The following is a 13,177-nucleotide window of genomic DNA, read 5'->3' as shown; positions in this document are numbered from 1 at the left end:
CATATAGGTCACAAGTCAAGGTAACAAGGTCATTGACCTTGAAGTCATTTGAAAGAACTTAATTAGTGGAGTATGTACCAAATATAAAGTCTCTATCTTTCATGGTTCAAATGTTATGGTGAAGGTTAAAGTTGACAGCAGACAGTCAAAGAGACAGACAGAGAGGACAAAAACAATCTATTGATCCGGGTGCATAAATATAATAATTTAAAGTAAAGAAGGCTGGCCATAATTGGAACAGCATATTTTAATGACGGTGCATGTCTGACTGGCAGGTCATCAAGTAACACACTGGTAGATAAACAGTGCAACCCATTATCTCAAGCCATGCATGGTTCGGAGTCCGCTTATACAGCTGTAGCTCTCTTCTACCCGTGGTTGCTAATGCATAAATTCATAAACTGTGATTGGGTATTGAAAGGTCGTGTCAAATTTCATTTTCCGAGTATGCTATACTTTGCCAAATCAGTTATTTAACGGTTGAATGATTTTCATTCCATTACCGGAAGTTGATTTTTAGCCCCCTTAACAGAAATCAAAAATTAGCATTTTTAATCAAATTATTGACAATATTTTGGGTTTTCAAGGTTTTGTACTTGTTAATCATAAGTCTTGTACTAAAAGTCCGGAAAAATATCCTTCTTTCTTTTCCGGATGTGATGCCTGTATTTCCTCAAAGTAACTGAAAGCACGCATTTTCATTGCTAATGTTGGAAATTCTCAAAATAAAGAAAAGCGAGAGATACAGATGCAAATATACACTGCATAACGACTTTTCGGGACCATGTGTTTCAAAAGCATGAATGACAGTTCCTTGACCGGAAGTCCAAGGGTTACTACACTACGCCAAGTTAGAAAAAATTCGAGGTCAGTATCTGAAAAACAGGCATTTAAAAATGCACAAGCATATTTATTTCGCTCAGGTTAAGACATTGATAAACCTACTGTATGGTAGAATTCGCGCTGTGTTTGTTGTACCTGGCGGACTAGGACGTTTTAATTGAATGGTCGGAAGGGGGGATGTTTTAGAGTTATGTGTTACTTTATAAGGTTTAAAGATGATATTAAAAATGAATACAGAAATGAAAAAAGTAAATTTACAAAACAATGATACTTCATTTAAACTTTAAATGTTATCTTTAGACCTTAGAAAGTAACACATAACTTTTAAAACATCCCCCCTTCCGACCATTCAATTAAAACGTCCCAGTCCGCCAAGTACAACAAACACAGCCCAAATTCTATCATGCAGTAGGTTTATCAATGTCTTAACCTGCGCGAAATAAATATGCTTGTGCATTTTAAATGCCTGTTTTTCAGATACTGACCTCGAATTTTCTCTAAATTGGCGTAGTGTAGTAACCCTTGGACTTCCGGTTAAGGAACTGTCATTCATGCTTTTGAAACACATGGGCCCGAAAAGTCGTTATGTAGTGTATATTTGCATCTGGAACTCTCCCTTTTCTTTATTTTGAGAATTTCCAACATAAGCAATGAAAATGCGTGCTTTCAGTTACTTTGAGGAATTACAGGCATCACATCCGGAAAAGAAAGAAGGATATTTTTCCGGACTTTTAGTACAAGACTTATGATTAACAAGTACAAAACCTTGAAAACCCAAAATATTGTCAATAATTTGATTAAAAATGCTAATTTTTGATTTCTGTTAAGGGGGCTAAAAATCAACTTCCGGTAATGGAATGAAAATCATTCAACCGTTAAATAACTGATTTGGCAAAGTAAAAGATGCCCTAACTTTTTTGGTACATAGTTATATCCCGTACATAATTTTCACCCCTTAAATTAGGGTGTTGCGTTTCTATTGACGGTGAGTATATTTTGTTAAAATGCCTATCGCAAGGTATATTTTGCTCTTAAACTGTTCAATACACCTTAAGGGAGGGTGTCCTAGTATATAATGTTACCAGATATGAGCAAGTTGATAACATAGCCTAGTGGGAAGGCTTCAGGGTCAAAAAGAAGCATTTTCAATTGCTGAACTTTATAGATAAGGTCTGTTAGATAGTTGATTTAAGGTGTTGATCTTGGGAGCCTCAAAAAATAAGGTTTCTGAACAATAATAAAGTAAGTGTTACACAGGGGTGATTCCCTTAAAATTGATGGGGACTCTATATACAAGATGACAATAGAAGTACAGGGGGCAGGTTTCTATCTGTGACATAATTAGAATGTCTAGTGGTATATATCTTACGTCCCTGTTAAACATCTACTTTCAGTTATATTCGATGATGATTAAGATGGTTAACTAGCATGTTGAACACACCTGCATTGAACAAAAAGATTATTTTGTGATTCAAACTTCTTGCATATGATCCCACAATTGTAGAAAAATAGTCTTGAAACAAGAAATGTTTGTGAAACACTATGCACCCGGTGACGGCAAAGTTTGAAAAAGCTATTAATAGCATATAGGTCAAGGTCACAAGCTCATTGACCTTGTTGTCATTTGAAAAAGCTTAATTAGTAGAGAATGCATACCAAATATTAAGTCTCTATCCCCTATGGTTCAAAGGTTATGGTTTAAGTTCGAAAAAGCTATTTTTAACATATAGGTCACAAGTCAAGGTAACAAGGTCATTGACCTTGAAGTCATTTGAAAGAACTTAATTAGTGGAGTATGTACCAAATATAAAGTCTCTATCTTTCATGGTTCAAATGTTATGGTGAAGGTTAAAGTTGACAGCAGACAGTCAAAGAGACAGACAGAGAGGACAAAAACAATCTATTGATCCGGGTGCATAAATATAATAATTTAAAGTAAAGAAGGCCATAATTGGAACAGCATATTTTAATGACGGTGCATGTCTGACTGGCAGGTCATCAAGTAACACACTGGTAGATAAACAGTGCAACCCATTATCTCAAGCCATGCATGGTTCGGAGTCCGCTTATACAGCTGTAGCTCTCTTCTACCCGTGGTTGCTAATGCATAAATTCATAAACTGTGATTGGGTATTGAAAGGTCGTGTCAAATTTCATTTTCCGAGTATGCTATACTTGCATATTGGTCAGTAATTTAATGAGCTACGAAATATTCTCTACTCATATAACCATGGCCAGAATGGGACAGAATCGTACATTTTGGCTGTGGTTTGCAACGCTGAATGAGATGCAGAATCTCTGGTTATACTTCAAAATTAGAACAACTCATTTCCAAGTCCCACGGTGAGATTCGAACTTGAGATAACTCGACAAGGCACTATTGTGTTTTTTCCAATCCCCTTTAGAACTGTCATTGCTTACAATGTAGAGGGAAAAAAATAGATGTAAAGGTCAAGGTCACTTTAAGATTTACACTTTGGTTGTCCAACCAATATATATGAAAAAATCCTCAAATGACCTTTAGTAATCATGGGGTCAAGAGGCTGCAATTTAATACATGTATACTGTAAACCAACTTTTATTTGTGACGACCTTATTTTACGATTTATCAGGGAGTTAACTAGTTGCTACTAGTAATTTTCATGATCAAGCCTTTTTGAATCTGATGGTAATAAACACAGAGACTTTAAGTACCAGTTTGCGGCGGGAAATATTCCCGATGAGGAACCTTGCGAAAATTTCTCACACACAAATAAAAGTTGGTTTACAGTATCAAGTTTTCAGTCACTGACTGTCCATTTCTTCAGCAACAGATCCTGAGCTCTACAGTGATGGACGAGTAGTACTGCATGTATGTAAATATAACATGTCAAATTGAAATTATTTAAATATTGCTTTTGATGTCTAATTTAAAGAAAAAGCCATGCAAAATTATCTTTATCAATTGTAGGGCAAATTACAGGTAAACTGACAATTTTTTTTTTTGATAATTAAGGTCTTCCGTCTTCACGGAAGACCTTATAGTTATTGCTCTGTTTCTTATTATTATTATTATTATTATTTTTCTGACACGATTTCTCGACAACTACTGGATAGAATTACATGAAATTTTCAGGAAAGATGTGTTGTAAGTTACTCTTGAAAGTTCCAAGACAGTTTTTGGAAATTCCTCTCTGGTGCCAAGTTTTGGACCATTTTCCTGATTTTAAAATGACTTTTTGTCCACGATTAAACTCAAAAACGGTAAAAGATATCAATGTGAAACTTTCAGAGTTTATAGATGATGATCAATACTTTCCAGGACACAACTTTTCGTTCGTCGTCAGTACTTCCTGTCGCTACCGGAAGCCAATTCAAAAAGTCCAAATTTTCAACTTTCTTTGTTTTTCAATATTTTTCATTTATTTTTGGAATATTAATAGAGACATTTCTATTGATGCTTACTATATAAGTTGTTTTAATATTGGTTAATCTGAACTCTAGATATTAATATTTGAAAATCTGAAGCGGGCCCAAGATGGCGGCTGTCTCTGTCAACTCCGACATTTCGCGAGTAGGGGCTTATGGAGGCAGCTGAGCGTTTGATTAAACCATTCTGACATAAGGATACATGAAATGCAAAAAGCTACTTGGACTCTCACGTAGTAGTACGTTGCAATTCAGTGTCAATCTTAAAAAACTTAATTTACGTTTCACTGCTTTAGTGTTACTGGGCTAGATACGATATGTAATGTGTACAATGTGTTAAATATACTTTCCTAACGCCGAAATAAAATAAAGGTGATAAGAATGTTTTATTTAATTAATTTCATTGAAGCTATTGCACCTCTTTAATAGATCAGTACAAAGAAAAAGTGCGAATATTTACGCTTAAAGCAGTATTCCCAATAGCTAAATGGTTCGCGCGTTGGGGAGAAAAGAGAAACAAAAGGCGCATTCACGTTGGCGACCTGGATTCACTCCTTCTTGTGATCAAAAGTTTGAATCACTTTTTTGTTCGATTTTACAAGTTTTTTTTATCTGAATCGGACGGAAGACCTCTCGTTGCTCGCAACGAGATCGTATCTAGTTATATTTCTTTTTAATTTCTTTTTTCAACTTTCATGATGGTGTTTCATATGTAAAGTGTCAACTTGGATCCAAATGGTATTTTGAGGTAGGTGTATGTAAATTATTCCCAAATTTTCTCTCTTAAAAGCCACATGATTGAGGCATATTCTTTTCTTCTCTGATCTCAAGTTTATGTCCAAGCATTATTTATCATTTTTTTTTACATTTAATACATATGAAAAAGATCATTTGAAGGCACATTTTTGTTGAAATATTAGTCAATTGTTGAAATAAGAGTAATTTCATGTAGTGTATGATGAAATGAATTGTGTATGTTGGAAATATATCTGTTTAAGAACTTCAGTTGTACCCCTTTGCCACACAGCATAAGCAACAGGGCTACAGGACTGCATTCTCACCGCACACTGAAAAAGAATAGCGCCTTATAAGATTTTTATTTTAAACAAAACGCCTAATGCTTTTAATTAACGTTTCTGGTGTTTGCAGAGATATGAAAAAATATAAATTCGTTTCAAGCGTTTACAATATCCAAATATTTTGAAGGATTATAAAAAGAACTTTTTTGAGAATTCGGAAATGTGAATTATATGATTTACTGACTGTACTATTATAGACAGATGTTTTTTCACGGCAACCGAGGGGGTGGTAGGGGCAAATAAACCATTAGATTAAGCTTAATTTACATAGGCGTCTGAGTCCCCCCTCCCACCCCCCTCCCCACACACAATTTTTGTGCAAAGATAATTAGACATAAACCAATTTTTCTGAAAGATAGACTTAATATTGGCGCATAGCTTAACCCCCCCCCCCAACTTTCAACGTTGCAGTATAGGTCAAAGAAGGATATGTGTATGGGGGGTTCGAAAGAAATTCGAAATTTTGGTTTTAAAATTTGATTATTTTTGTACATGTATATAGAACGCTTGACCTAAAGGAGATAAATATAGGCTAAAATGGAAAATGACCACAACTACCCAGTCACCTTAAAAGACGTTTAATGTAAATAATGCTGTCTGTCGAAAAAAATAGTATTTTTATTATTTATTTTTAGACAGTGCGAAGTACTCAGAAATAGCTCAATATTGATAAGTTCCAAACTTTTTTGTAAAGCGTAAACGGTTTAAATATATCTAAACATGGGTTTACTTCAAACATGGGGTAGCAGAATTTTTCAAACACTTTTTCTTAATCATTTCAGAAGAGAGTGGATGTTCAGTATCCAGACCCGGAAGTTGCCTCACGTATTTACGGGAGGCTGGGAGTGGACATCTTGACCACGCCCACCACTTCCGGGAGAGATGTGGAGGTCTCAGTTTTGTTATATATAATATTGATGTGGAAAAGTAAGTTCAAAATATGAAATTCATTTCCCTCTTTTTCTTCTCTAAATTCTTCATATATCTTTTTTGCTGAAGCCTTCATATATCTTTTTTGCTGAAGCCTTTCGATCCAATCTATTTCTTTTCAATTATTCTATATAATTATAAGCAAAATATTGTCTTTCCTTAATTACACTTGTGCATTTAATGTGGACCCCCACTCTTTTGTTATACATGCATATAAGCATAATATTTTATATAACAGGTTGAGCCACCAAGAAAGCGTTACATTCAAGCTACCAATCAAGCAGTGTTTCACAACACAGGAACCACTCGTACAACTGGCAGGGTAGTGACAAATGGAGTAAGTTATGTAATGGCATATTCTTTTTTTTCTATAACATTGATATGTTATTATCAACTTTTTAACTGATTGGTAATATGAAAAATGATCACTTCAAATGGATCTATTGTAATAATCCTGATTTCCAACTACTAACTAAATCAAATCTTCATCATTTTTATAGCCTTAATTTATATATGGCTACATTACAGTAATGAAGAAAATTATTGATAAGATTAAAAGTACATATTCATGTATACATAAATATCTGCATTCCTTCTAGGTTGCAAGACCTCTGCTGAACAATGAACAAATGCAACAATTTATAAACACCACTGTTCTTCCTAATGGTCGCTCAGTCACCAGCACTGAGCCAGTGAACCGTAATGTCACCAGCTGTACTGTGTATCCTTCTCTACCCAGGACAAGGGTACAACTACAGGTATGTAAAGCAATGTGTGTTTAACTTCTCTTAATGAACTTTTTTAAGTTAATTGAATGCCAATCAAATGAATTGTATAGAAATGACTTGTCCATCAATTAATCTGTCCATCTATTTTTTCAAAGCTAAATTAAAAAAAATGTTCATTTCATTTCCAATAGCATGCCGCCCTAAAAGCAATTGGGGGAGGTAGGAAGATGCATATTGATAAAAAACTTTTTATTTTGAAGAATCAGTAATAGAGAGATGAGATTTTTTTCTTCTGTAGACTGAACCTGCAAATGTGAAACCAGAATTGACATTGAATGAGCTGAGATCTGGACAGACCCTACTACCATGGGTGTCCATCCAGCAGCAAACTCAGGAGACCATACTGCAAAGACAAACAGAATACAGTGTACAACAAATAGCCACAAACTGCCAGGGACACATTCATCCCTCAGCTCAAAATGCTCTTGCTGTTCATTTCCTTAACCCGACTTTGACACAGGCAGAGTTACAACAACCAATCTCTGCAAATGAACTTGTGAGTACTTGTATTCCATGTTAAGGAATTGTATAAACAAGAGAACCTGCATTTTTCTCTATACATATCTTGAAATTATAGGAAAAATTCTTAAAATGTGTACTGAAAACAATTATCTCTGACTCAAGGAATATCCTACAAAGTAAAAAAAAGTTACAATTTTAGTTCTTTTTGACCCTTTTGCAATGAAATTACAGATCACTTCTCCTTTAGACTGAAAGAAAATCCACATTCATTCTGAAGTCAATGTCCAAGATCACTTACTTCTAAATTAAATACACAGTACCTTATTTAAAAATTAGAATACTAAATGTTGAAATAAGAATTATAGTTTACTTTGTTGTTTTTATGAACAGACTTTACCTAGAAATATTGAGGTTCAAGGCTTTTTCCCAACAACTACAACAAATGAATGGTTTAACAGAACAAGACTACAAGTTCCTACTGACAATAGTGTTCCAGTTACATCAGTGTATGACCAGACCATTCATCAACCAACCCAACTGGTCCAAGGCGTCAGAAGTAACTGTTCCTACAATGGTGCATACTCTCCTGTTATGACACCCACACCTAATGTGACTACACCTGGACTATCAGCTGACTATCCCCAGAGGTTTTCTGCTGGTCATCCTGTAAGTTTTTTCCTATGTTTTGGCTAACTTCTTAATTATGTGTATTTACTAAGTTTAAGTCAATCACATTTTCAACAAAATGAATACATAACATTTTTTTGAATCAGGAATCATGGAGTCTGAACCCACAGAGTGTTCCTACATTTGTTGCCCCAATGGAGGCACAAAGACCAAGACCAAAATGTCAAAGAAAAAGACAACTACAAATATTACATCCAACAGCTCAAGGGCTAAAGGGAGTAAAAATAAAATGTTTGTGAGTTCATTGCAGCAGACCACTGGGAAACAAATGGAAGCAACATTGCACCAGACTCCAAGTCCAAAATCTGCCTCTACTTCTGTAACTCAAAAAGGTGGCAAGGTAATTTATAAGAATGCTAACAAGTTCATTGGAAATGACTAGAATTTATCTGGTTCTTACAAAAATATTGTATGGATTTCTGAATATCCCTGTTTATTTAATAGAATAGAGTCCAGCGCATTGTTGTTCCGCCAAAAATTCAGACAGACCCAGTGGAATATCCTCCATATGTGGCCAGAATTATGAGGATCCTGAACAGGCAAAAACAGGTAGGTTTCATGAGGGCCTGAAATCAATGCAAATACTTAATAATGGTTATATTTAATAAAGATGAATTCAGAATTTTAATTAAACAAGCATGTGATGGATACTTTCAGGGTCAGGTGGAATCCACATATACTAGAGAAAAGAACGACAGTGTTGATTCCACACTAAAACAAATGACAACTGCTGGTAGAAGAAACAACAGAACTGACTCTACTCATCAACAAATTACTGACGCTGATGAAGAAACAATGGACACAGTGGACTCATTCCTCAAACAAAAGGAACCACAAAGTGTTGTATCAAAACCTTCAGTGCCACCAAAGCAGTCTGCACTGGTACAGAAGGTATCTATTTTAGCTAGTATCAGTAATGTTTGAATTCAGAAAGCACGATTTGACAGCGAAAGAGCATAGCATATTTCAGAAAACAAAGAGTAAAATGTATAAAAAAAATTGTCTGATAACACTGTACAGAAGGTCACTGAGAAATGTAGCCAAATGAAATCTGGGTCCAAACAAGAGCCAATGTCTATTAGAAAGGTATTCTAATGGTGCTCACATATTTAGTTGAATATAAAGCTGCTTGCATATATGCAAAACTGTTTTTAATGATTATTGTGTCATCAGATTATAATTTTCACTGGACTTTATCAAACTGAACGAATTATTATATCACTTGCAGACACTCCCAGAGGACTACAGACCTGTGGTTAACACAGCCCTGTTCTTAGATGACTGGTCACCTGACAGTTTTACTCTATTGGAAGCAGACAGTTTCTATGGACCAGAGATTCTTGTCACTTCTGGCTCTCACTGCTTTGTGGCTCCTGTGCCTTTCTTCTGATTTTGGACTTCTGAATATTCGTTGAGAGTTTGGATATTCAGTTTTGGACTTCTGAATATTCCTGGAGAGTTTGGACATTCAGTTTTGGAACACCACCTTAGTGCTATGCAACCACAGTCTTTCAGTGACATTTTTTTTTAAAAAACACATACTTTAGGTCATTATAATATTTATGATATATTTCATGAGTTTTTTTAAATTCTTCCTCATAATCATGTGCCAAATGTTTTTGTTTTGTTTTTGTTGTTGTTTCTTAATATAAAAATATCTGCATGTTATTCAATTGATTATGTTCGCTTTATATTTTTTTCATACAGTGTTTTATATTTGATGATATACATTTAGAGGATATAGGCTAATTCAGTAACTCCATTTTGCAAGGTACAAATCAAAATGAAACCAGCCTGAAAAAAAAGAAAGCACGAGTAAAGTCTCTGAATGATATCTATATACATGATTTCTTCATAAAAGGATTTTTTAAAAATGTTGCTTTAAAGCAAAGAGTAAAGTTTAGTACAATACCTCAAATATACCTGTAAAAGAAACATGCGGAAATCACGAACAGTATTCAAGCTTAAAATCCATTAAACAGTACAAAATTGAAGCAGAACAAACACGGACCTCCAAAACATCAGAGATGGGAGCAGGTGCCATGAAGGAGTGAGTAGAAAAACGTCGGTCAAGGTCATTGTATCGACCATAGAACTTACGAAAGAATGACTCTAGACGAGATATTTATGCTGATATTCTTCTTTCAGCAACTTCTTTGTCAATAACTTACCTCGTTTTAAAAATTGTTCATATGTTAAATATGTTCCTGTGTATTGAATCAACTAATAGGAGATATAAACCCGATTTGCAGGTGATGAAGGTATATTTAAACAATAAAATGCTTTCTTTGTTTGTTATTACTGGTATTAACGGAAGCAGCTGTTGCAGAAAAAATACATAACCCGCGTAAGCGGGTTATGTAAATTTTTTCTGCAATAGCTGCGACCGTTAATTCCAGTAATAACAAACAAAGAAAGACATTTCATTGTTTATATTTATATCTGTTTAAATAATCATTTAAAGTAGGATTAAAAAGATTAATTATTATATTAATGATGCGAACGTCTTTATACGTTACATTGATGGAACAGCCACTGATCAAGAAATCTGAACAGGCGACATGCCTAATGTAGTTCATGCAGTGATTAACGCAATGAGTTTTCTTAAGAAATAAAGGAGAAAATATTCAGTGGATGTAAATATTGCTGAATAAGTAAGGGAGGATGACGTTTGAAATGTTAAAGTCGCGTATGTCATAAAGCTATATGAAATCCCAGTCTGATTCAAATCAGATTCTTTGATCTGCTCACATGAGATCGAGCTACACAAGGATCTGAAAAACACCATTCAGAGTCATCTCCTGGTGACCTTTCAAATAAAATATTCATTAAAATTTTAACTAAAGAGAGGTCGTACTTGAATGTTTTATTGTTTCGTACAAAAACAAAGAGCTAAAATAAAAACATGACAAAAGCAAGTCTTCTTATATTTCTGTATAGAAAAGACTGTGGTCGTTCTCTTGATAGGCTGCCGAAACCATCTGAGGCCTGTTCAACAGAGCGAACGTTCGCGAGCGCTCGCCAAAATTACTATTGCAGGTATAAGGAATTTTGGCGAGCGCTCGTGAGCGTTCGCCCAGCTGAACAGGCCTCAGACTTGTCATAACTTTCCGTTCGTATATCATCGGGGGCTTTCACTTCTGTAACAGAATTTCGAGACTCCTCTAAATTCTCATAAGTGAATGTTTGATTGGATAATTGAAAGTTCACTAGGAGATGACCCTGAATTGGGTTTCTTCGGATCCTTGTCTAGCGATCTATGTGAGCGGATTAAATGATCTGATTTGAATCAGATTGTATGAAAGCCCAAGCACCAACCGTTGAAAATTTATTGTATATGTCTTCTTAAGTGTTTCAAATTCCAAGGTCAAGGCCAAAATAGTGTTCAGGAAAAGACTTGTGATAAATAAATATGCAAAATATAAAAGCCATGGCACCAACTCTTCAAAAGTTATGAAGAATGAAGTATTTCAAAAGTAGGTCAAATGCCAATGTCAAAGGTTTTCGTATCCAGAGGAAGGGTGTGTCACATGAGATTTATCAATGAAATTTGAACGCCCTAATGCTAAATGTTCCAAAGTTATAACAAAGATTAAAGTTTAAACCACTGGGCCAGGAAAGATGAAACTCATGTAGAAGCAGCCTCTTGTAGTGTAGATTCACGTTTGTGCAAATTATGACCCCCGGGGGTAGGGTGGGGGCCATAATGGGGTAGTAAATTTTAACATAACATAACATAAGAAAAATCTTTAAAAATCTACTTCTCAAGAACAGCAAAGCCGTAACAGCAAAGCCATAATTGGTCATAGTTTTATGGAAGCATACTCTGGTAGTGTAGATTCAAGTTTGTTCAAAGTTTAACATAGGAATAGATAGGAAAAATCTTTAAAAATCTTTTTCTAAAGAAAAGCAAAGGCACGATTGGTCATATCTATATGGAAGCATCCTCTATTAGTGTAGATTTAATTTTTTTCAGATCATGACCCATAGTGCAAGGGTGGGGCTATTTTGGGTGATAAGTAAAAATACATTGGAAAATCGATAAAAAAAAAATTTTCGAGAAAAAAACAACTTTTGTTTTAAGAGAATTCACTTGGATCTTCCAAGTTTGACAGTACAAGTACATTGCATTTAAAGAAGCCTGCAGTTCAGCAGCTGACTCTGCTAAAATAACTGTATCATCAGCATACAACAACAACATATACAAAAGTAAATAGACAGTTATCTCTTCAGTATCTAACAAGTGAGCTGCCTTATTCATATCTACAAGACCATTATAGGCATGTGACATAAATTCAACCAAATCATTAAGAAAAAAATGGCAAGCAAAACAGGTGATAAATTTTCACCTTGACGTACACCAATAAAAAAATTGGAACAAGGACTACCTTGCCTTACACAAGACTGTGCATTACTGTATATATTTTGTATTATTTTTAACATGTTTCCATCTATAGAATGATTCAACATTTTTTGCCATATTAAATAAGCTCTTCGTACAGTGTCAAATGCTTTACGATAGTCAACAATAACACGGTATAATTTTCTACCTCTGTAAATACAAGTCAATTAAACATTTAAGGTTAAATATATAATCTGTTGTGCTGTAACCTTTTCTAAACCCTGCTTGTTCTTCACAGAGCATACCAGAGTTTTATAAATATTTATACAACCTATTATTCAAGATACAAGTGAACAATTTTCCATAACAGCTTAGAATGGTGATACCACTATAATTATCTACGTCATTAGGATCTCCTTTGTTTCTGTATATTGGGCAAATATAACCTTCTGACCGACCGTCAGGCACAATACCAGTCATGAAAACCATATTATTATTTTTTTTTACAAATACAGGCATTAATTTTGCAATTGTATTTTTCAGAAATTCATTCAAAATAAGATCACCACCGCATGCTTGTTTTTCAGTGATTTTATAGTATTCAACACTTCCGTTTCAGTAATAGCTTGGTTCAACTC

At 34.6% G+C, this 13,177-nt stretch overlaps 1 protein-coding gene and 1 long non-coding RNA gene across 2 annotated transcripts; both read left to right on the top strand.

Annotated features, from left to right (window-relative positions):
* Window positions 1-6,112: 6,112 nt before the first annotated feature.
* On the top strand, window positions 6,113-8,523 carry LOC134267951 (uncharacterized; the record flags this gene model as incomplete). The annotated part of the gene is made up of 6 exons (XM_062750159.1): window positions 6,113-6,220; window positions 6,499-6,597; window positions 6,860-7,018; window positions 7,287-7,544; window positions 7,901-8,176; window positions 8,284-8,523. Coding segments are annotated over 6 exons (1,053 nt in total), but the record flags the coding sequence as incomplete, so codon positions are not given.
* A 461-nt stretch (window positions 8,524-8,984) lies between these two features.
* LOC134267965 (uncharacterized) lies at window positions 8,985-9,718 on the top strand. Its single transcript, XR_009992260.1, has 3 exons — window positions 8,985-9,079; window positions 9,179-9,283; window positions 9,426-9,718. It is a non-coding gene; the product is annotated as an uncharacterized LOC134267965 (long non-coding RNA).
* The last annotated feature ends 3,459 nt before the right edge of the window (window positions 9,719-13,177 follow it).

The sequence above is a fragment of the Saccostrea cucullata genome, unplaced genomic scaffold (genome assembly GCF_032062105.1).
Source record: "Saccostrea cucullata isolate Sc308-1 unplaced genomic scaffold, CSIRO_AGI_Scuc_v1 ctg244, whole genome shotgun sequence".
Lineage (NCBI taxonomy): Eukaryota > Metazoa > Mollusca > Bivalvia > Ostreida > Ostreidae > Saccostrea > Saccostrea cuccullata.
The sequence above is the reverse complement of the archived record's forward strand: the minus strand, read 5'-3'. Positions and strand labels throughout refer to the sequence as shown.